This window comes from Mastigoproctus giganteus, chromosome 5 (assembly GCF_048544385.1).
Source record: "Mastigoproctus giganteus isolate SK-2022 chromosome 5, ASM4854438v1, whole genome shotgun sequence".
In the NCBI taxonomy this organism is placed as follows: Eukaryota; Metazoa; Arthropoda; class Arachnida; order Uropygi; family Thelyphonidae; genus Mastigoproctus; species Mastigoproctus giganteus.
Window position 1 is genome coordinate 89,626,668 of NC_143579.1, and position 25,441 is coordinate 89,652,108.

General features: G+C 39.7%; 1 protein-coding gene across 3 annotated transcripts in view; it reads right to left on the minus strand.

The window, feature by feature from the left end:
• LOC150085550 (choline transporter-like protein 1) overlaps positions 1-25,441 on the minus strand; it is a 361,536-nt gene that overhangs the window by 90,132 nt on the left and 245,963 nt on the right. For all 3 annotated transcript variants that reach the window (XM_090373336.1, XM_090373335.1, XM_090373334.1), the window contains exons 8-9: positions 24,118-24,226; positions 5,273-5,393 (exon numbers count right to left, since the gene is read on the minus strand). In XM_090373336.1, the coding sequence (XP_090229462.1) occupies positions 5,273-5,393; positions 24,118-24,226 (230 nt within the window). The remainder of the gene's footprint in view (positions 1-5,272; positions 5,394-24,117; positions 24,227-25,441) is intronic.

Consider the following 25,441-nt stretch of genomic DNA (forward strand, 5'->3'; position numbering starts at 1 on the left):
CCTGCTTGCATCCATCCTGATGAGTGGAAACTTGAAGATTGTATAACTCGCTATACAAGTATAGTACAGGACATATTTAACAAATGGCGTGCAGAATGAGGTAAGCTGCTCATTACACACAAATGTAACCTTAAGAACAGCAAACTGTTCAAAATTTAATTATAGGTTCGCGCTAGCCGGAATCAATCACCATCCCCCCACACACACCCGCTGTATAAGGTCCACGTTCGAATCCTGTAAATTGAGTAAGGAACTTTTATGGGCTTTTTTTTCACTCCTGGACAGCAAGATTCCCCCCCCCCCCACCGTAAATCCAGGTTTTTCGTCCAGAAAAATAGGCAAATCCACCAGCGAACACACCCAATAGGTGACAGATGAGTTGGTTAGTCCTAATATGAGAGAAGAGGTTAGCCAGATTGAGCCACTGATAGCTCCTTCCTGTTGAGTGCTATTACCCGGTTTTAGGCATTTAGCATTAGCATTAGCATTAGCAGAGGCATATGATGCAAGAAAGCAAGCTTATTCAGCATCAGCCAAAAAAAACAAAAAAAAAAAAAAAAACCCACTCCCATTTCACCCCTCCGTTCGTTCGAAATACCTGTCCAGTTGAGCTTTAAATTTGTTTAGGCTATCAACTTCAACAACCAGTGATGGAAGTCGGTTCCACCAACCAACCACCCGCTGGCCAAAGGCAAATTTCCGCACATCTGTCCGACATCCGTCCTTCCTCAATTTGAATTTATGCCCTCTGAGGTGATTATTCTGAGAAAGATGAAGAATCCCATTGGCATTGAGCATGCTCAAACCATTCAAAGCCTTATACACCTCTATCAGATCACCTCGCCGGTGCCTAGTCTCCAGACTCTGTAATTTGCAAAACTTAAGCCTTTCTTCGTAAGAGCAACCCTTTGTTCCATTTACTAATCTTGTTGCCCTTCTCTGTACCCATTTATTAGGCAAAGTACACAGAAACATAACATAATAGCATAGCGCTAAGCAAAATTTACAATTAGAAGATTTGTGTGTTATTTATATATCCATGGCAGTATCATGCCAAGATGGGATTAATTTGTACACATCTTATACTGCAATTAAAGATTCTATTCTATTATGCTGTTACAAAAAAAAAAAGAAAAAAAAAACTGAATGGCAAGTTAAGCCACAAGGCACGATTCCAGTGCAGTCCATAGCATAACAATGAAGCCCAAGTGCATTTAGAATAACAGCGACTTGCCTGTAGCCGAGTGGTTAAATGCACGTGTATAAGTACGAGTGCCTTGAGTTACCGGAGTTCAAGCCCGTGACTGCTGAATACGGTACTGTTTCTTGTATTCTATCTATCTTGTGAACTTCTTTGATCGTCCCGAAGTATAAACAGAAAATTTATTTATTTTAGTTTGTAATCTTCTGTAGGATATCGCGCATATCTTTTCTGCTGTTTACATGATGTTCATTATGCAAAAAGTAAAGTAAAACAGCAAGAACTGCAAAATGAACATCATTTAAGCAGCAGGAAAGACATGCTCAATATCCTGCAGAACGTCGCAACTATTGGCGGATTACCCATTAAACCAATGAGGCAAGTGCCTAAGGGCCTCAGGCTTTGAGGGGCCCCCAAACCAGGACATTTTCCTATAGTGTTCTAAAATAGATTAATGTTTTCAGTAAACATCATAAAAATCTTGATTAATTTAAGCAAAAAATTCAAAAGTACAAAATTTCATTTATTTGCCACCTAATTTTTATTTATTTTTTATTCCTTTTTTTTATTATTATTTTTTGGTGGCCCCCAATTATAATTTGCCTAGGGGCCCCAACTATCCTTAATCTGCCACTGGTCGCAACAGATTACCAAGTACACATTAACCAACAGCTCTCACAGTAGCTCTGTCCTCCTAATGATGCGTTCTGCCAAAGGCAAGTGCTCATATACCATGCGCATAGATTGCGTATGTTTTAGCCGGAACGACGTAGCGTATTCCGTCACGGTGTGCAGGCTAAAGAATCTGAAATAAGTAACGGTGAAAAAGTACTATTTCCTCTGAAATCGCCTAATTACAACCTCGATTGAACAGGTCCTTAGAAATTCCTACTGTTACATGGAACTGAGTGGGAATTGAACTCAAACCTGTCCAAAAGAATGGCAGGCGGCAATACACCGTGCCGACTAAACTTCCACGGAGGCAACTTTAACATTTATGAGGCTGACATTTAATTATTAGATGTAAATCCATGGCTTCTCTATTAACAATAAAGTGCAACAACACCTGCGGTTTGAGGGAAATCCAGATCCACAACATCAGGAGGACCTTCAAGGAGGTAGCAGCACTAATATGCTGCTGCTGTTTCTCCAAGAGAAAGCCAGCTTCTTGATTTATGCTGATGATATCAAGTTATTGACAACCATTCGGACACATAAAACCCAGGATGATATCTGAACGTTGCAGTGGAAAATCCAATATTCTTTGGAACAAACCAGATAGCAGAATGAGGATAAATGCAACCTCCATCCTTACTTAAGTTCACGGATGCTTTTAATAAAAATAAATTTTCTGTTTATACTCCGGCACGACAACCAAGTCAGTAGAGTTTACAACAAATCGTCAATACAAATATTTATCGTATTTAGTAGTCACGGGCTTGAACCCCGGTCCACTCAAGGAACGCGTGCTATGCACTCTCGGTCCTGACCACTGGGCTACGTTAGGCTTGTATGTTAAGCAGAGTATAACATTACCAGAAATTAGTTGAAAGTATTCCACGATACATTGAAGCACTTATTACGACCAGAGGATGGTCAACACACTTATTCATTTCATTGAATAAATACATCTTTTTATGTTGTTTTTTTTTTTTTTTCATGATTTTTGTTGGATTTTAGGCGTATTCAGCAACTAAAGCCATATTGCGCCGTATATATTGTTTGTAAATTGCGTGTGTTTTGTGGTCGATTTTCTGGGTGAAAACTCCGAGTTTCTGGGAGAAAGAAACCATGCTATTCTCGCTTGAGACAGACTAACTCAGCCACGTTGTGAAAACGGCGCATAAAAATTTCTCACGCCATTCGTCGACGAGATTTTAACTCAGGTCTTTTCCACCCGTTATGGGGAGGACGGCGATTCTACCAACTGTGCAACCCACGAGGGCTTTTTTTTGTGAGTTCACTAGTCCCATGATATTTTGTTAGGCAGTATACATAGTTGTAATTTTAAGTACTGCGCGGTTGCACGGTGGTATCGTCACCGTCCTCCCCATACGGTGTGGAAAAGGACCGGGTTCGAATCCCGTCGATGACGTGAGAGACTTTAATGGGCTTTTTTCACTCCGTGGCTGAGTTAGTCGGTCTCAGGCGCAGATAGCAAGGTTTTCCCCCCAGAAACTGGGGTTTTTCGTCCGGGAAAACAGACAAATCGACCATAGAACACACGCAATTAACAGATAAGATAAACAGCACGGCAGATTAATTTAATTATCCGGGTGGCCTAAAAATAATTTTTTTTTTTTTTTTTTTTTTGTATTGGAGATCACTGGTACCGCTGACACACACACGCGCGCGCCGCGCTATGTACGTATAAGTAAACTCGCTACATTATGTTAGCACGAAAGTAGACTTTGTTAACGCGAGCTTTGTTTTTATATGTTCATTGCTATTTTTCTCCTGTATTGTAAAGTGGAACATTCTGTAATGTAGAAATGCAGGAAATACAGAAGTACTAAATATTAGACCAGAAAACACATTTTACACGCTCAGACTCACTTAATGAATGCAATTTGGATTTCCTCTTCAACTTTTCTTACAATTTATATGGCGCCTCCGTAGCCAGGTGGGAAGGAGCAGCAGGTGTAGCACACGCTTCTTGATTAGACCGGGGCTCGAGCCCATCACCACCAAATACGGAGGATGCGGACAGGTCAGGCAATGACCACCGCATATCCCGGAGCAATATGGCCTTAGTTGCTAATGCTCCTAAAAATCCAAATAACAATCAAACAAACAATTTATATGATGAAGCACCAAAGCATAATATCTGCATACTTTGTATATAGACAACATCTCTGAAGAACGTTGTTCTTCAGAGATGTTGAATTATTTTTATGTTAGTGAGAATTATCAAAGAACATTATGATACTGTATATCTATTTTTGTAGTAGACTTATTAGCACTAGCATTAGTAGATGCATATGATGCAAGAAAGCAAACTTATACGGCATCAGCCAAAAAAAAAAAAAAAAAAACCACTTCCCATTTCACCCATTCAATCGCTCCAAAAGTTAGTCTAGTTCTTCCTTGAATTTATTTATTTAAGCTATGAACTTCCACAACGACAGATCGAAGTTTGTTCCAGCAATCAACTACCCGCTGTCTAAAGGCAAATTTTCGCACATCTGTGCTACAGCTGCCTTTCCTCTATTTAAGTTTATACCTCTCAGGTTTGTAATCTGAGCAAGAGGAAGAATCCCATCAGCATTGAGCCTGCTCAAACCATTCAAGGCCTTATACACCTCAGTCAGATCACCTCGAAGGTGCCTAGTCTCCAGAAGCTGCAATTCGCAGAATTTAAGCTTTTCTTGGTAAGAGCACCCCTTTGTTCCCCTCACCAATCTTGTTGCCCTTCTCTGTACTCGTTGTAGCAACTCCACATTCCTCCTAAAATGAGGCCTCCAGACCTGTACCTTGTACTCAAGGTGTGGCCTGACCATTGTCTTATACAAAGGGATAAGCATCTCCGTATCCCTGCTAGCAAAATTCCTGTATATCATTAACAAGACTCCTTGACCTTCTCTGGCAACCTGCCTGCAAACTTCATATATCTTTTTCATTCTCCACTACCCTGAGTACCACACAGTTGGTACATTTCTTTGGGGTTACTGCTACCCATATACAGTACTTTGAATTTGTCAAGTTAAACTTCAGTTGCCACTTCTCAGCCTATCTGCTGAGCTTTTATAGATCTTGTTGCAGTAGCATACTGTCATTATTGTCATTAACAATCCTGCCAACCTCTGTGTCATCTGCAAACTTCGACATTAAGCCTGGTATACCTTCATCAATATTATTAATAAATATACAAAACAACAATTGCCCTGACACCAAACCCTGGGTGACCCTACTAATAACATTAGTCCACGAAGAGCAGTGTCCATTCATTACCACTCTCTGTCTTCTGCCACTCAACCATCCTTTTATCCACAGTAGCAACTTGCCTTTAATGTTTTTATAGTAAATAATATATAGTAACTTTATAGCGACTTTATAGTAAATAATGCTTACCACAATGATAGCAGCACATATACCTCCCGCTAACCAGGCGGTAACTTCTTGTTTTAATTCTTCGTACTGTTCGTTTTTTGGAAGTTTTTCGAGCTCTGTTTTTCTGATATACCACATGTACCTTGAGGAAGAAATTTCAATTAATTTTATACAGAATAACACTACATAAAAACAAGAGCTAATAAAGAAAGTTATTAATTGTGTAATTTTCCGATATTTTTGTGTTTTTAGTTTGTATTTATTTAAAGGGAGTGTAAAAGCAGATTTGCATTTATTAAATTAGTATTCACCTAGAGGTGAAGCTATACATTCTAGGCCCCAAAAATTAGTATTTATCTTGATTCGGAGTTATGCTTCCTCTCACGTGATATTGTCATGTTAGGTTATGCGAAAACAAATCATCCACTCATGTGTAAAATGAGTGCGCTCTCTGGTCGGATTGCCTGTTTTGCTAGTTGAAAATCCCGATTTTTCCGAGTGAAAAAAACCTTGCTATCCTTCTCCGAGACCTACTTAGCTCAGCCACTCAGTAAAAAAAGCGCCTATGAAAGTTCTTTGCGTCATGGACAAGAATGGAACTTGCGCCTTTTCCACCAAGGACGGGCTTATAACACTGCCTTACCGAGAGGGCTCTCCCCACGTGATATGAAGCAACCATATCAAACCAACCATTAGCTCCCCTGACTCTTCGGGATCCCCAACTCCTGAGTTGGAGGATCTGGCGGTACGATAGTTCCGCCACTTATTTACCACAAGAGAAGGGAGGCTGATCATAAAATGCAAATTATATTAAAAGAATTAAGATGGACAACAACAATATTTATTAGTTACTTTTTTCCCCTATAGGTACTTAGTTTAGAATTCAATGAACAATAAAAATAAATTACCAAGCAATATATTTTGTGCTGCCACAGCGCCACTAATATTCCAATTCTCAGGACATAACCACTATTTCCTTACCACTGGGCCACATCGCGCAAGTACAATTCCTTCAGCTTCTGTGCCACTATGCACCCATAGCACGCACGCACAACTCTTTTATAATCCAATTCATAATCAAATAATTTAATTATGAAACAAGAATATAGATATAGTCAAATAACTATGAATGTATAAACAATAACAATAAATAAATAATAACAATATTTGTGTAGGTTGGCCGAATTGACCAATTATATGAACATGAGGTTATCAGCCTCATGTTCATATAATTGGTCTCGTCAGAAATGCTAGAAGAAAACCGAAATCAGATTTGGAATTAGCGTTCAAGATCTGTCTAGTTCATTTTTTTCCCGATTTAAAATGCTTGTTGACGTGTAATCTAATGAACCTGCCGTTTTCAGCCCAGAGCCGATTCCAACTGAACACCTTTTTTGAATAACAGTTAACAGCTGGAGCGATATTTCGCAATTCAAGTAAAGAAACGGACTCAGTTTGACGGAACAATGTGAGCAAGATTCCAGTCTCCATATATCAAAAACTTGTAGATTTGTAGATAGTGTCTTCCAAAGATTTGTTGATGTCATTGAAGTCAAGGTGATCATATTTGTTATTAAAAATTCTTTGTTCTTTTTTATCATCAGATGCTTTTCATTTGGTGTCCAACATATGCTGGAGAACAGTATTATGGGGTCACATTTACATTTTTGCGAGTAGGAGGGTCATTTGTCATTTGAACGAACCAGCAAGCTAGAAGCCCCTAGGGCTTTTGCCCTTAAGCGTCTGGTTCTAATCTGTATGTAACACCAGACCATCTAGTTGGTCAGCAATTTCAACATACAGAGCCCCCAATTCGCCCAAATATACAAAGACTAAAAGAGGTCATTATCTTTGACCTTTTGGCCTCGTGGTGGGGACGGGAAATCGCACCTCACGCCACGAGTTACCGTCCTCACCACGAGGAATTAGGTCACTAACTTAACCGACACAATCATTACTTTAATAACACTATTCAAAGCTCCATAAAGCATATTATTAAGCTTATGAATAAGTCACTAGTTCATGCAAGCTCGCAGCCATAATAATAATAATAATAATAATAATAATAATAAATGTACTCTGAACACGACTTGTCCACAGCAGTGTGGCCAGAGGGGACTTTCCACCTCCAGCAGTTGGCGCCCTTTGGCGGCTCCTTTAATTTAGGACAGGTCCTAAAAATATGGTCACGCTCTCCACAGTGACCGCAGAAGGCAATCGCTCCTTCAGTGTTTCGCCACATGGCCGAATGCCATACACCTATAGCATTGAGTGTGGGTACCAAGAGGTCCCCCTGACCTTGTGTGACATCCAGTCTGTGAAAACATGCGCACGAATCGATAGGATTCTCCATAGAAACCCAGTTGTCTGAATGATGTAGTTAAACGAAGGTCTATCACCCAACTCGTTCTTGGTTAGCAGCACAACTGATTTTTTGAACTGGTCTTGAGATATGCCACAGTCTTTCAAGTTTTTGTTCCAGAGCTGTTGCAGGAAATGTTCTTTAGATACAGTTTTATCAACATCAAAGATTACTATTTATCTTTGGAAGAAGTTTGATTGGTTCATCCAAGGCAAGCCCTAATTCAGCCACCCTTGGACATGAGGAATTTTCTCGACATCTTTTGGTGAAAGCAGCCTTAACGACCACACGCTTTTCACTTTTAGATCCCCGTAGACACCATTCTGGTGTCCGCGAGAATAGGTACGGATTTCAGAAACTCCTGTTTATCATCATCACTTGAGTTATAACAGTCCGATTGGACCTTAATAATCAAGGTGCTCAAGTCTTAATAATCTTCAAGAGCTCAGTTGGAGCTCCCGATCGAGCAAAAACTGCGTACGATTTATCCGAAGGAACATCTCTACTTTGAGTAATTTCCTGTAGCTGATCGTTTATTCTTTGATTCCCAGCAAATGTCACAATATCTAGATATTCCAGTCAGTCCCAATATCTAGATATTCCAGTCAGTCCCAATATCTAGATATTCCAGTCAGTTCCAATATCTAGATATTCCAGTCTGTCCCAATAGGACATAATATTTTTAAAGATCAGACTGAAGTCTGATCTTTAGGTATCTGTATCTGATCTAAAGTTATCTGTACCTCATCAGACTGCAGAAAGTCTGTCAACTTCTGACGCTCTCGAACCACCTTATCATAGTCCTTGACATTCGGAGGCTCCTCTTGTTCCACAGAGTCCTCGTGTCGAGCCAACATCCAGTTCAACACCAGTTGGCTCTTCATCTTGAGACTTCAACTGTGATTTTTTCTCTTGCTCAATGGTAGCATCCGCAGCCCGAGTAATCTGCAACCCACTGGTTCCAACATCATCAGAAGTAGAGGTCTTTGACCTAGTTTTATATATTGTCTTCTACTTTGCACTAGTCCTAGCTTCTTCTTCATCACTTAATTTAATTAAACCCAGTTCTTGTGAAACATTCAGAATGCATCCTCTAATCTTCTCCCTCTCAGCAGCAGAAAACCTGAACTCCTCCTCCGCCTCTGGAGCGGTAGGGATTATTAACGCATCAGTCCAATAAGCTGACGCGTAGTCAAAGCTCTCTGCCAGGAAGATGTATGGTTCTTCCTTAACAGGATTCAAGAGAGGATCTCGCCTCTCTTGAATCCTGTCGTAGCTTTACGGGAGAATTTGAGCAAGATTCCAGTATCCACATATCAAAAATTTGTACAAAGTGTCTTTCAAGAAGTCACTGATATCATAAAAGCCCATTGGATTATATTTCTTATTAAAATCTCTTCATCCTTCTCTTGGAAGCTACTAGGCTATACATACCAACTAAGAAATATTGTTCAGGGTTTAGGCCTAAATGGATGTCAGATGAACTGATGAGGCATATGGCAGAGAAGAAACATGCATGGGATACATACAAATTAACACATGACACAGAAGCCTATGATAGATACAAGTTGATCTGTAACCAAGTTACAAAGGAGGTTAGGCAGGCGAAGGCAGATTACGAGAAATCTTTGGCAAGGGATGCAAAGAAAAACAGCAAAGAGTTCTTTACTTATGTAAACTCTAGAAGGAAGGGGATGAATCAGTTGGTCCACTTGATATCGATGGGTCAACTGTTGATGATCCTTCTCAGGTAGCTAACAAACTAAATGAATATTTTGCATCGACATTCACACATGAGGAATTATTTAGCGAGTGGAAAGCCAGAAGTGTATTCAACTCTAGCAGTAAGCTAGAGAATCTTGTAATAACTGAGAGTAGTTGAAGATAAACAAAAGAAAGGCACTCAGGGTGGATGGGATCTATCCAGTTATATTAAAGGAGGCAGCAAAGAAAGTAAGCAAACCCTTAGCCATAATTATGAGAGCTTCCTTGGACTCAGGGGAGGTACCCACAGACTGGAGATGTGCAAATGTCACCCCAATTCACAAAGGAGGATCAAAGGCTGACAAAAGTAATTATAGACCTGTGAGTTTAACTTCTGTTCCAGGAAAATTAATGGAGGCACTAGTTAAAGAAGCACTGCAGGATCATTTAGACAAGACTTCAGCTATAGCTCGGACACAGCATGGTTTTGTTAAGGGGAAGTCTTGCCTGACCAATTTGATTGGATACTATGATGCAGTCACAAAGGAACTGGATGCAGGGAATAACTTTGATATTGTATACTTGGATCTTAGAAAGGCTTTTGATACTGTTGCACATGGAAGACTGCTGCACAAATTGGAGCAGTGTGGCATTGGAGGAAAATTGCTGTTGTGGATAAAGGGGTGGCTGAGGGGGAGAAGACAGAGAGTGGTAATCAATGGACATTGCTCGTCGTGGACTAAGGTTATTAGTGAAGTCCCTCAGGGTTCGGTGTTGGGTCCATTATTGTTTTCTGTATTCATAAATGATGTTGATGAGGGTATATCAAGCTTAATGTCGAAGTTTGCAGACGATACAAAGGTAGGCAGGGTTGTCAAGGACACTATTGACACTATGCTGCTGCAACAGGATCTGGAAAGGTTGAGCAGATGGGCTGAGAGGTGGCAAATGAAGTTTAACATTGACAAATGTAAAGTACTACACATGGGAAACAGCAACCCCAGAGCAACGTATCAACTCTGTGGTACTACACTGACAGTGGTAGAGAATGAAAGGGACCTGGGGATGGTTGTGCAGGCAAATATGAAGTTCGCTGAGCAGTGCAGACTGGCTGCAAGAGTAGCTCATGGTTTATTGTCAATGATATATAGGAATTTTTCTAGCAGGGATAAGGAGGTGATTATTCCCTTGTATAAGGCAATGGTCAGGCCACACCTAGAGTACTGTATACAGGTCTGGAGGCCTCATTTCAAGAAGGATGTAGAGCTGCTGGAACGAGTACAGAGAAGAGCAACAAGATTAGTGAAAGGAACAAAGTGGTGCTCTTATGAAGAAAGGCTTAAGTTTTGCAAATTACAGTGTCTGGAGACTAGGCGCCAGCGCGGTGATCTGATAGAGGTGTATAAAGCCTTGAATGGTTTGAGCATGCTCAATGCTGATGGGATTCTTCCTCTCGCTCAGAATAATCGCCTAAGAGGGCATAAATTCAAATTGAGGAAAGACAGATGTAGGATAGACATGCCAAAATTTGCCTTTAGCCAGCGGGTGGTTGGTGGGTGGAACAGACTTCCATCCCTTGTCGTGGAAGTTGATAGCCTAAATAAGTTTAAGGCTGAGCTGGAGAGGTATTTGGGATGAACGGGGGGGGTGAAATGAGAGGTTTTTTTTTTTTTTTTTTTTGGCTGATGCTGCATAAGCTTGCTTTCTTGCATCAAATCCCTCTACTAATGCTAATGCTAATGCTAATGCTAATATTCGGATGTTTTTTATTTAGTGTCCAACATATGTTGGAGACCAGTATTGCCAGTACATATGGGGCACATTTATATTTTTGTGAGGCAGGAAGGAGGTGCCAAGAATCGTACTACACAGAATGCGAATATTCGGAAATACAGAGACGAGATGGACCAAGAAACATCGAAAGCCATATTCTCAAAACTCACTAGTTTAGTAGTAGAAGAGGCACAATAAGCAGAAATGACGCAAGACAGTAATTACTGGCAAACATTTATTTGATAAAATATTAACAATGTATTACGAGATGGATGCGTTTCATGATGTTACAACAGATGATCGAAGGTTCCACCATGAGACGCGATGCATGCGTGAAACCGACGCAGCATGGATTGGTGGACACGATCGAACACACCTGGAGTTTATTTGACAGTAGGAACAGCACAGACGAGTCTCGCCACGAGATCCATTTCAGTCTCCACAGGCGATTCATACACGATAGATTTGAGGCCCCCCCCACAGAAAGAAATCAAGGCTCTGTAAATCAGGTGAGCGTGGGGGCCAGACAACGGGTCCACCACAGCCAATCCATCGACGCCCAAAACGCCTGTTCAAATGGTCACGAACACACCTTCCATAATGGGCAGGCGCCCAGTCATGTTGAAACCAAATGTTGCGTCTCACATTTGCTGGAACATCGTCAAGTAACCCTGGTAGAACTTGTTCAAAAAGATCCGATATTTAGCGGAGTTCATGCGGGATGGTAACAGGTATGGGCCGACTAAGCAATCACCGATCATACCTGCCCACACATTTATTGCGAAGCGATATTTGCCGCATGGAGGCACACACCGTATGGATTGTCGTGAGCCTACACATGAGCATTGTGCTGGTTGATTAAGCCTTCCCGAGTGAAATAAGCCTCATCCGTGAACAAAACATAGGCTGGAAAATTCAAGTCTTGAACACTTTCTTGGAGAAACCACTGCGCAAAAGGCACACGTGCAGGATGATCTTGGGGGAGCAGTAACTGAACCCTTTGGAGATGAAAGGGGTGTAAGGAATCGTCGTTGCCATACACGCTGTACACTGCAACGAGACACTCCTAAGGCAGAGGCAATGGCACGTGTGCTGGTAGTAGGATTATTCTGGACGGCATTCAACACACTTTTTTCCATGGCAGGAGTTCGCGTCGAACGTGGTCTGCCCGCACTACTCCTGTTACCTCTAAATGACCCATAATTGCACAAATTTTGATGCACACGCGCAAACAAACAGTGTCCGGTGCATGTCTGTCTGAGAAGTGTTCTCCATAAATTCGTTGAGCGGCTCGTTCATTTCCCTCTGTTCATTTCCATCGATATATGAACTGTTAGCTGGCAGACATACACTAGGTGCATGTCTGCCAGCTAACAGTTCATATATCGATGCATGCTCTTCGTGCTGCGACTACCGCGCCGTCTACCGACTTACGGTGACGTTTCCGGTTATGGGTTCTATGCGATTCGCATTCCTTTCGATGTTACCTACCTCCCCCTAAACGTTTGTACCGATATTTTTGAGACACCCTGTATATATATATATATATATTTGAATAATAATTTAAAACTGTAGTGAAAGAGAATAAAAAATAAAAATAAAGGAAATAAAGAGCAAACATCAGAGGCATAAAAATGCATATTCCTCTACATGACGCGAAATATAACTAATATAAACTAAAAATAGTACTAGAAATAAATTTAAAATAAAACCTCATGCCAGGAGCAAGACAAAACCGTAGAGCGAAAAAAATAATAAACATAATAATCAAACCAACAGAGAGGAAAGAGAAAAGGTAACAAGATTAAAAATATTGTAGCAGAAACTCTCCGAATTAATTCAGAAAATCTAAATAGAATAAAAGAAATCAATTAATTTGTTTAACAAATTAATAGATTTCTTTAAAAGGTAACAAAGATTTCTATTAATAGATTTCTTTAAAAGGTAAAAAGATTAAAAATATTGTAGCAGAAACTCTCGAAATTAATTCAGAAAATCTAAATAGAATAAAAGAAATCAATTAATTTGTTTAGATTTTCTAAATTAATTCGGAGAGTTTCTGCTACAATATTTTTAGTTTTGTTACCTTTTCTTTTCCCTCCCTGTTGGTTTGATTATTATGTTTATTATTTTTTTCGCTGTACGGTTTTGCCATGCTCCCGGCATGCGTTTTCATTTTAAATTTATTTCTAGTACTATTTTTAGTACTGTATAATACAAATTTATTATTTATATATAATAAAGATTAATAGAAGGAAAGTAAGTAAAAGAAAAGAATAAGGTGTAAAAAAGGAAAGGAATTTGAAGAACCTAAAAGATTTATTAAATTATTATTATTCTTATTATTGCTCTTATATTATTTCTCCCTGATTGGGGGTTCCACCTCGTGACGGGTATTGCTACCAAGTACACAGGGTGGTTGTTGTTATGTCTGGTATTACCGTTGGCCGAGGAACTCTCTGACTGTCCTACAGGTGTTCAGGATTGCGACTTTCTGGAGTTCCTTTTAGGTGTTCTCTGGGAGACTTATTGCTGCCAGGCTGTTATGTAGGGTCTTTGGCACCATATGATCGGGATGGTCGATACATTTTGCATATGCCACATCTCCTTGACTTCATGTCTTAGGTTGTTATTATTATTATTGTTGTTGCGCTTATATTATTTCTCCCTGATTGGGGGATTCCACCCTACCACCTCCGTGACTGGTACGTCACGGGGTGGTAGGGTGGTTGTAATGTCTGGTGTTACTCTCAGTCGAGGAAATCTCTGACCATCCCACAGGTGTTCAGGATTGCGACTTTCTGGAGTTCCTTGTAGGTGTTCTCTGTGAAACCTATTGCTGCTAGGCTGCTACATAGCGCCTTCGGTACCATACCGGTTGTTGACACGATGATTGGGATGGTTGATACTTCTTGCATATGCCACATCTCCTAAATAATAATTAAACACATCAAATGTTTAAATGATTAAACACATCACATGTTTAAATAATTAAACACATCAAATTTACCATTTGATGTGTTTAATTATTTCATTAGTTATTATTATTTCTTAAACGTCATATAGAATTCCACCCATTACAAAAGTGACAGCAACCAAGTTTCGATCCTGATTACTGGTTGAGAAACAGTACCTTAGATCCTTACGTAATATATATATTGTGACTACCTTCATATCTCTCATATTGTGGAATTAACGTCACAACTGGATTGGCATGATTGCAACACCAGGGTTCCTTCCCACCCATCGACGTTAGGCCAACAAACCTTGAAACGGTGCCGTCTTGGTGTAGGAATAAGTAACACTGAGAATAAGTAACAATAGTCTTCTCTATTAGTGAAGCGTTACTTATTCAAGGTAGTGCAATACATGGTAACTCGTTGTAAAGGTAGTCATAATATGATACAATTAAATTGATGACAATCTTCTTCTTATTCTTTGTCTTCGCCTTTTCCCACGTTATACGGGGTCGGCATTCAATGTTCCCAATTCACACTTTACATCCTCTTCTTCTCCTCTAGTTGAATTAACTTCTTAACCGGAACACATCTATTGGTTTTGGCACAGTTCTTACGACCGGATGCCCTTCCTGACGTCAACCCTCACCATTTATCCGGGCTTGGGATTTAAGCTGCCGATCTATTAAACCTGCCGCAGCCATATAAATGGAGTAGCTCTTATTCAGTGATGAAGCAGGTGGCACTGCTGTAGTTCTTTTATCTCCTTGAAACATCCAATTGGCTGACTCGGTAGAATTACTGTGACCTTGAAAATACCAACAATGTATAACTCAGCAACACATGCGTATTTTTAAATACAATTTGGTATCCTGAAAACTTCTACATCAAAGCTATCAGGTAGCACAACTATTCTACTAAGAATACATAATAATTAAATTGATGACAATATAAGATACAATTACACTACGATTGTACTTTATTTTTATGAAAGAGAGAGAGAGAGATAATCTTTAATGCCCTTCACGGCCAAAAAGCCAGGGGTTTACATTTTTACAACCTCCCGAAACTTCCGGGAAAATAGAACAATTAATTTACAAAAACAGGTAATTTTACAAAGGAAAACATATTTTATACAAAGGAGAGAACTCCTTACGAGAGTTAGGTCTGATTGAGCTGACTTAACATCGAGATAAGAGCACCAGCTCAATCAGACAGGAACAGATGTAAGGTACACATGTCAATGCTTATTAGTCCTACTAGACATAATTTTTTTCCTGTAAGTCCGGTAAACAGCGAATTTGTTCAGGTCGGCGTCAAGTGCCTGGGTTTGCTTGAACATCTGCTGAGGGAGGAACCTGTCCGAGAGATGGAGTCGCGCTGAATGCGAGTAGAGCTCGGGATTGGCCCTAAGGGCAGCAGGGGGGATCCTCCAGCCACAGGTATCCCAGAATGAAGGTGTTGCGATTGTGCCTGTTATCATCTTGACTGTTGCTAGGAGGCGTTGGTCTTCGACTAAGGTGGGAAGCCGTGGAATCCCGAGAGAGTTGGCGAGCTGCGTGGTATGAATCAGAACTGGAAGGTTGTGCTTCCTGTTGGCCCACTTTAGGAGCCAGAATTCTGTGGCAAAGAGTGGTTTCTTTATTGATGGTGCCGCTGACGCCCAAATTTCAGCAGCATAGAGTAAAGGTGGAAAGATGATTGCTCTTATGTACCTCACGGTTGTCTTTTTATCTCTGATATGAAGGAGATGCTGTTTTGCTATCCACCGGAGTCTTGAAGCACGTGTGAGGAGCATGTCTATGTGTGCGTTGAATCGAAGTTTGGAGTCGAATACAACGCCCAGATCACGATGGCTGGATGCAATTGGGATGAGGGTGTTGCCGACCGAAGGCTGGAGAGAAGAAGGAGGTTGCTTCAATGAATACACCATGAATTCGGACTTAGCAGGATTGATCTTGAGCCCGAACTGGCAGAGGTAAGATGTGACTGCAGTGAGAGTGTTGTTAATTTCCGTTTTTACCAGATCAAGGTCTTGACCAGGAATGATGGGAGTAAGTATCTTGATATCATCTGCATAGCTCAGTAGACATCGAGAATGTGCAACCAGTGGGAAGATAATAGATGAGAACAGAAGGCCGGAAAGGACCCCTCCTTGTGGGACTCCTGCGGTGACGGATCTAGTAAGGGTGCGATCTCCTGTCTGAAGCTTTATAACTCTGTTATTCAGAAGAGAGGAGAGAAAGCATAATATGTTCCCTGTGATCTGGAAGTGGCATTCCAGGAGAGTGAGTAGTTGGTTTACTTGGACGGCATCAAATGCAGCCTCAATGTCTAAGTAAGTAACAGCTAGTTCGTGCCTTTTCTCGAATGCTGACAAGATAGTATTCGTTGTGGCTAGCAGATTTGTGATCGTTGATCTGTTTGGAAGGGAATAGTGAATTTGGGCTGGATTACTGGGCATGATCTGCTTGGTGAGGATCGGGAGTAAGGTCTTCTCCAGGAGCTTCAGCAGGCTGGAGGAGTTGGAGATGGGTCGAAAATGTTTAGGTTTCGATGGCGACTGAACTTTGGCTAAAGGTTTGATAAGATAGTTTTCCCATTGCTGTGGGAAAATCTGGTTCGAGAGTAACTGGTTGAAGATAATTAAAAGTGGCTGAATAATGTACGGACTTAGGCATTTGAGCATGAATTGGGGAACTCCATCATCACCAGTGGTTGACGAGGCAGGTAGAGAATTGATGGCGACGATCAGCTGTTGTTTTGTGATCTGAATGGTGTTCAACACTTCTTGCTGGGTGGGCTCTGTTAGTAGAGCCAGATCTGAGTTTGGCATGGGATTACGATTAAATCTTGTGACGAAATCGAGCCACAATTCAGGATCAAGTTGCAGAGGAAAATGATGGTTCACTTTCTTGTATGGAATTTTTCCTTTAGCCAGATCTCGGTTAACGTATAATTTGATTGCCTCAGATTTCATGCGATTAAATTGAGCCCGTGCCCTAGAATAAACGATGCGATCATTGACATTTTGCGACTGTTTCCATGTGCGATGGAGCTGTTGCTTCAGCTGGAAACTCATTTTGAGTTCTGAATTCCACCAAAGTCTTGTATATGGACTGATTGTGATTTTTTTAGAGGCGGCATATTTGGCAACCGTGTTGATCCAGTTTGTGAGAATGTTCACAGCTATTTCTGGGTCACAAGTCTCTAAGGCCACCCAGGGAATGAGAGAGGCGGCTCTGATGCACTTATCTACGTCAAGTAAGTTGGGGCTAGTGATGTCAACCTTTTTTGTTGTCCTTCTGGTTTCTAATTTGGGGGCTGGCAGATATGCAGTCACATGTATTGGGACATGATCAGAGTCGAATGACGTTTCTGCAATGTAATCAAGGGTGCAAGGGATAGAGGCTAGAACTAGATCTAAGAGGTTATTCCCCCTGGTTGGAGCTTCATTAATAAGTTGTAGATCAGCACATCTCAAGTGTGCCAGAAGATCCTTTTTCATATTAGATAGCTGAGGAGGTAAATTGAAATCACCACAAACTACATGAGAAGCTGTGGGATGCAGCTGATTGATTATCCAGTTGGAAACTTCCAGGATGATTTGCGGGGAAGGCGTTGGAGGTATGTACACCACACAGAGGTCAAACGTCACGAAGTTGTATCTTAACGTAACGAGGATTGCTTCATAGTTAGGAGAGTTACTGGATTTATTATCCAATAGCTTGAAAGTGGATTTCTTGTAAAATATTGCGACGCCTCCACCCTTGCGTGCAATCCGAGATGTGAATACGACCCCATAATCAGCTGGGGCAGCTGCTGCTAGGAATTCTTCATCGTCATTGAGCCAGGTTTCGGTGATGGCGAGCAGGTCAAAATATCCGGGAAGCAGAATTTGCTCCATAGTGTCAAGCTTGTTCCTAAGACTACGCACATTTTGATAAAATATGGTGCAGGCAGGTACTGTAGGTACTTTAATACGGACGGGTGGTCTTTGACATAGCACGACTCGATTCAGCGGGGTGTGTCTAGGACTGATGAGCACAGGGATCGGCATATTGGTGTTCCGTGTCTGTGGTGCTAGTTGCGGTAACGAGATCTGGGATTGCTATGAATCAGGGTACCATTGGTGGGAGTCCTTTCCATTACTTCTATATCGCTGCCCTTTATGCCCGAGATATGGCATAACAAGAGCTCCAGCAGGCCAGATTTCAGGATTGAAGAGTGCTTCAAAATCTGCATCAGCTACATCGATCTTAAAGGAGGCGTAGGTGGGATATTTTGTGGATAGCTTGGTGACTCTACCATTCATTTTGAAAGCAGCAAGAAGGTGTTCCACATCATCAGCTGTGGTAGCAGGGGAGAGCCTACTAATGAAGACATTACGGAATCGCTTGCTCATCATTCCAGTGTTCGCAATTTGCATCTTGCTGAAGTGCAAATTGGTTCCAATAACTTTAAGATTGGGGCTCAGTTCCTTAAGAGTTGGATTGCGGGTCAGTGTTTGTTCTTTTGTTCGTTGGCTTGCAATCATTGCATACGTTGTAGTGTCTCTATGGGTCTTTACATTAGATGCAATCGTAGTCCCTGCATAATGGTTACCTCTCACGTTGTTTGAAGCGGAACTACAATTGCGATGTACTTCAGCAGCCAAAGCATTATCCGGTTTTGAGCGCGAGGACCCCGTATGTGAGTTTTGTGATCGCGAATAGGTGCGATTTGGCAGATTCTGCTCCTGATGAATTCTTTGGGTCTTCTGTGAGGCAGTATTTCCTGAGTATCCGTTGGCATCTGCTGTGATTTCAATATATACTGGTCTAGTGCTACGTTCAGGGCACACAACTTCAGACTCACATGTTGTAAGAATGGGGGCTGGAGAGGGGTCATGTGGTAATAAAGATGGGGTGGTTTGGGTAGGAGCTCTCGGTTTCGCGTGAAAGTGTTCGTCCGGAGGCTGCTGCTCATGATGGTTCGTTTGAACAGCAAGATCACAAACCGATTGCTTCAGGTCCTCAAAATTTTTCCGCAACACCTCCAATGTTTTGTGTATGCATTCATTGTGTTCTCGTAGTCGCTTGTTTTCCAGCAGTAGGTCTGCGAGGATATTATGAATTGGCGACAGCTTTATACATAGAGTTGTCTCAATATTTGTGAGGAGCGAGACCAGGAGTGGACTGTGTTCGAGTGATGTTTGATTAATTATTGCGGAGATCTCTGTTGATAGGGTGTTATCCTGTTGGGAGCTACTAGATTTTTGCATGATGAGATCTGAATGGTCATTTTGTTCTTCCTGTGATGAGTCGGGTGTCAATTCCACATGTGCATCTGGCGATGTCAATTTTTCCGTGTCTACCTCAGGTTCGGGTTGGGTCCTGTGCTCAGGTGAATCCGAAATTTGGTTAACATCGTTAAAAGTTTCACCAGTTGTTCCGAGTGAATGCATATAATTTTCTCCCTTACAGGGGGGACACTGCCAAACTTTCCGTCGCTGCTTTCCGAGCCTCTTTAGGTCCAACGCGAGACATTCGCTTCCGTATGTCTTGAGACAGGAAGTACATTTTATAGCTACGTCCGGAACAATTCCACAAATTACACAGCTATCATTATTTGGGTGATCTTGCTTTAAAGGTATTTTCTGATTTTAGGCGCAGATAAAAGGATTACGAGTGGGCTGGAAAAGAGTTTACAATTGTGTTTAGTAGTTGCCTTAACTACGTATCGTATTCCAAGTGATACGTTTACCGATCAGATACAAAATAAGTCAAAAATTACGGCTTATTTTAGTTGGCTGGACTTGTTACTGTTGGATGTGGAAATCCGCTTGTACGAGGCGTGGATAATTGCTAGGAGGCAGTAAATGACGTGTGTTGCCATGGTCACTTGACCGCAAGTACAAACCCATAGCGCATTTGCCTGACCTTGACCAGTAGCCGGAAGCGATAGATATCTCTGGTCAGCCGTGAGTAGCAAAAACAGCAAATTTTGCAGTATAAGAAAACTATAAATAATAAATACCTGGATGTCCAGGTCGCCACACAATGGATATCCTCTTGTTCAGCATCAAATTAGGAATACACCAACATAAAAATCATCATATAAACCTGAGCATAATTCTGTTAATTTAACTGGTTAACCGGAGCAGCAAAGACACACAGCCGTACAACTGAACAAACAACTCCTTTTTTCTAACTAACTAATGAACTAACTATGGTGTATTTACGCCGATATTACATAGTTATTTCATGCTCATATCGTAGTAGTAGTAGTAGTAGTAGTGACATGTGATGCAAGAAAGCAAATGTATGAGCTTTTGCAGCATCAGCCAAAAAAAAAAAAAAATTACAATACAGTTCCCTTTAAATGTTTGTCCAGTTCCTCCTTAAATTTATTTAACCTATCAACTTCCACAACGACAGATGGAAGTTTGTTCCAGCAATTAACCGCCCGCTGCCTAAAAGCAAATTTCCGCACATCTATTCTACATCTGTCTTTCCTCAAATTTAATTTATGCACCCTTAGGTTCGTAATCTGAACAAGTGGAAGAATCCCATCAGAATTCAGCGTGCTCAACCCATTCAAGGCCTTATAAACCTCAATCAGATCACCTCGCAGGTACCTATTCTCCAGCCGTTGCAATTTGCAGAACTTAAGCCTCTCTTGGTAAGAGGATCCCATCATTCCCCTCACAAATCTTGTTGCCCTGCTGTGTACACGCTCAAGCAAATCTACATCCTTCCTAAAATGTGGCCTCCAGACCTGCACGCAGTATTCAAGGCGTAGCCTGACCATAGCCTTATACAGAGGGACAATCACTTCCTTTTCCCTGCTAGCAAAATTCCTGTATATCATTGACAAAACCCCATGACCTGCTCTGGCAGCCTGTCTGCATTGCTCATAAAATTTCATATCTGACTGCACAATTATTCCCAGGTCTTTTTCATTTTCTACTACCTTAAGTGTAGTACCACACAGTTGGTATGTTTCTCTGGGGTTACTTCTAACCATATGCAGCACTTTGCATTTGTCAATGTTAAACTTCAGTTGCCACTTCTCAGCTCATCTGCCGAAAATTTGTAGATCCTGTTGCAGTAGCACACTGCCATTACTGTCATTAACAACCTTGCCAACCTTTGTATCATCTGCAAACTTCGACACTAAGCCTGATATACCTTCATCAATATCAATGATATTGATGAAGGTATTGATCGTATTACGCATTTACATTATCAGTACAGTATATATATATATATATATATATATATATATATACTGTACATATATAAATACATATACTGTACATATATAAATACATATACTGTACATATATAAATACATATACTGTACATATATAAATACATATATATATACTGTACATATATATATATTAATACGTCTGGATATTAACATCCAGACGTATTAATTGTTTCGTGCCTTGAAAAAAATGGTTAAAATAGTGAAAAGCTCTTTCTATTTGGGGGATATCTTTCTCTTCTGGTAAGAAATATTTAAATTTAAAAGCATCTTTTAAAAAGCCAATACTGTACTCACAGAATACATGCGATAATAGAGTTTACATAGTAAATTAGCAATTTTGTTTTTGGTGCTTCTTCTGCTTACATCCCCCCCCCAAAGTTTCAGTATTTTACTTATATAATCTTATTATAATTCGATCACGGTATTATAATTTTATTATGTGTGATTTTTTTTTTAGAAATTATAATGCGAATTAATCAGAGCAGTAAATTTTAATAATTTTTAACTATAATAATTGTAGATAGCGCTGCTATATACTTGCTCTTTTGGCGCAATCATAAGCCGATTCCCGCTTATGGTCGCGCCATTTGACGATAGTACGTATTTTTTGTATTTGGTGCTGTGTGTGTGTGTGTGTAGATACAGTGACTTATTCATATTGTTTCTCATCATTGCCTTATGAAATAGATTCACATTATATTAAAAAAACAAGACTTGATTATCTGTATCTTGATTATCAATATATATATATCCATTTAAGAAACGTTTGTGAGGATAAAGCAGCAATTCCATTCGATATTTGTAAACAGTCTTCATTTCGAGGTGAGTTATAGAGTAAAATATTAATCATTTGAAGATTATGGAAATTGTGTACGAAAACCGTTTCGAAAACCGTTTGCTGTGCGCTCTCATGCTGTATTTAGGAATGTGAAATTGTAATAAAAAGATTACATTAATATGCTTGGTGCATTTTCCCTTACAAATGAAATATTTGTCCCGAAAATGTACCAAGTTCAAAAATTTTAATTTTACTTGATTGAGCAATAGCTGAGATTAAAAACTATTTCTATATAAATAAAGGGTGTTTAACTATCGTTAAAATTCGCCAGAATTTTATGCACACATTTTTAACCATATATTAATACGATACAGTACCCTTTTTTAAATGGTATCTAGCTCTGGAAATGTCTAATGGAAGCTCTAATTTTGTGTTATCTTACTGAAAATTATTGAACCTCCGAAAGTTTGGACATAGTCTTACAATTGAAACTTAGTTTATACATGTCATCATCCACCACCCTCCTTCGTTTACACTCTTACTTAGTCTAAATGTTAAAACAGAATAATATTGCTAGATTCACTTTTCCTCTCTGGCTGACAGGTGTCTTTAGGCGTTTATTTTATACCTGCTACAAGTAACATTTTACAGGCTGTCTAATGTCTTCTTCCATCTTTTCAGTTTTAAAAACGTTTATAGTTTCTGCCTATGGTGTGTATAATATAACCTCTATATTTTATATAGTGGATATGTCATGGTAGACAGCGAGGCGCCGTTCATCTATCACCGGCAGAAAAGCTATAGATCCATGATGCTTACCAAGTTGAGCGACAAATGAAACAACAAAATTTGATTTTCACAATTTAATTATGCTGTGGTCTTGTAAATATAGCAAATGTCATGCATTGCATTTTAAGCGTGAAAAAAAATAATAATAAATAAAAAAATAAAATAAAATAAATAAATAAAAAAATAATAAATAAATATATATATACCGGTTCTTTCGATTATATAATTCGAATTAAAATAATTACATTAACATATTTTAGTAATAATTAAGCAGTATTGCAATAAAGTAAATCAGAAGTCAAAGGTTTTACTTAATATTTTATTCAATTTCATTCTCAAGGGTTATAAATACGTAGTTATGAGTCAGTGTTTCTCAACCTGTGTGCCGCGGAAAATGCAGATAAATCCAAGTTTTATAATAAAAATTAATTCAAACAAAAAATTCTTTTATTTACTCTGCTCCAATTTTCGAAAATTCGTTAAAGGCAATTATAATTTTATTGCCGTTTTTCACTTCCTACTTGTGCGAAATAGGGCTTTCCGCTTTAAACGAGATTAAACAAAAAGGAGAGAAAAAAGTCTGTAGAAGCCTATCTCAATAAAGTAAGCCAATCCACAATAAATCGTCGGATTAAAAAACTGTGCCTCCAACCAACCCCAACCGTCTCACTGATTAAAATGATATAATTATATTTTTGATTGTTTTTATATAATAGTGTTAATTTATTGTATATTTTCTTTTAAATTTCATGTAATTCATGTATGTTCAAAAAAAAGATATTAAAAGCATTTAAAACAAATAATAAGGGGATTATTAAATATACCCAACAGAAATAACTTCACCTTTGTGAATATATGAGTACAGTATAGTAGTGATTTTAGTGTGTAGTGTGCCGCAAAATTTTGGCCTCTTTAAAAGTATGCTGCAGCAACGAAAAGGTTGAGAAACACTTACTGTTATCCGGTCTCAGTTGGCGGTGTAAGGAATTGTTTTCCTGTGAGTGGCGTTTCATGTTTTTCATCTCTCAAAATTTTCAAATTAATCCCTTGAATGCAACCATCGGAAGATGTTATACAATTTTTGGAGCGCGTGCAGAAGAATGACCAACGATCGTATCATATTACTATTAGCCAAAATTGGGGCTTGTATTATCAAGATTTACGAATTGTTTTTGGATTCGTAGAACTGGATTCAGCACTGTCTTCGTGCATGTGATTTTTTTTTAAAAGAAAATTTTCAACTTACCATATGTAGCCAGTTCCAGCTAAAGCAGCGACACTAACGAATATGAGAATCATCCAGATAATTACTCCCGCAAAAAACCTCAACACCACAAGAACTACGACAGCCATTCCTATAGAAAATGGATAGACAATATTAAAAAAAATATATATTTTAATTTAATAAAAAAGAACGTCACAGAGCATTTTAAAATAAGTATATTTTTAATTACTTAGGCACAAAAGTAGCAAAGCGTATGCTCACATGCACTATACTACCAAAATTTATAGGACACTTGTAGTTATGAACAAAACCTGTATTTAATCCAAGAAATTAATAGGGGGTTAGGTACAAGGCTCTTACCTATGGATCTTTGCGACAATAAATGATGAACAGGTTTCTATTGCTTCGCAATGATTGACTGCTTATCACTACGATTTTGCATTAGATTGAATGCCATTTTCCAAGCGAGTACAGGCCTGGAAAATTAACTTTTATAGTAGACACTTTTTCGTCCTCTTGGCGCTGGATTATTCAAGAGAAATAAATATAGTTTTTTTGGGTATTTTTAATATCTTTTCATTTTGAACTACCTAAAAAAAGGTTATGTTACTTTATGCCACCAATTCGGGACGGATTTTAACGGTTTTCTTAATATATATTACATATACAAGATTATGGACACAGTTTTTTTTTTTAATCCCGTCCCGAATTGGAAATGTAAACTAACCTAATCTCTTTTAAATACAGGGTGATTCAAAAGTCACCATACATAGGGAAAATGGAAATGTTTTAACAAACTGTCATTTTATTCACATTTTATTTTATTCAAAACTGTCATTTTATTCACAAAACATGCTCTACATGGTTGCCATTCCTTTGAAACACATACGGATGCGACTCTCCCTCTTATGTTGAGAGTAAGAGTCGCATCTGAAATTGCATTTCGAATGCGTTCCTTTTGATGTTTCATGGTTCGTATCTTTTCTTGGTACACCATGGCTTTCAAGTGCCCCCACAAGTAAAAATCGAGTGGGCTGAGGTCTAGGGGACCTCGGAGGCCACTCCACGGGACCACGGCGACCAATCCAGGAACCCGGAAACTGCTGATTCAACTATCAGCGCACGCAGATACCCTAATGGGGTAGTGCCCCACCTTACTGAAAATACGCCAGAAATTCTCCGTCTTCTTTAGCGGACGGCATGATTTGTATCAAAGAAAACAGGTCCGACAATTTTGTTTCCCTATATCCGCAGCACACCATCAGTTTTCCCGCACCCCTTCATCTTTGAGGGACTCATCCAGTGCGGGTTGGTATCACTCCAATAACGTAGGTTTTGGTGATTA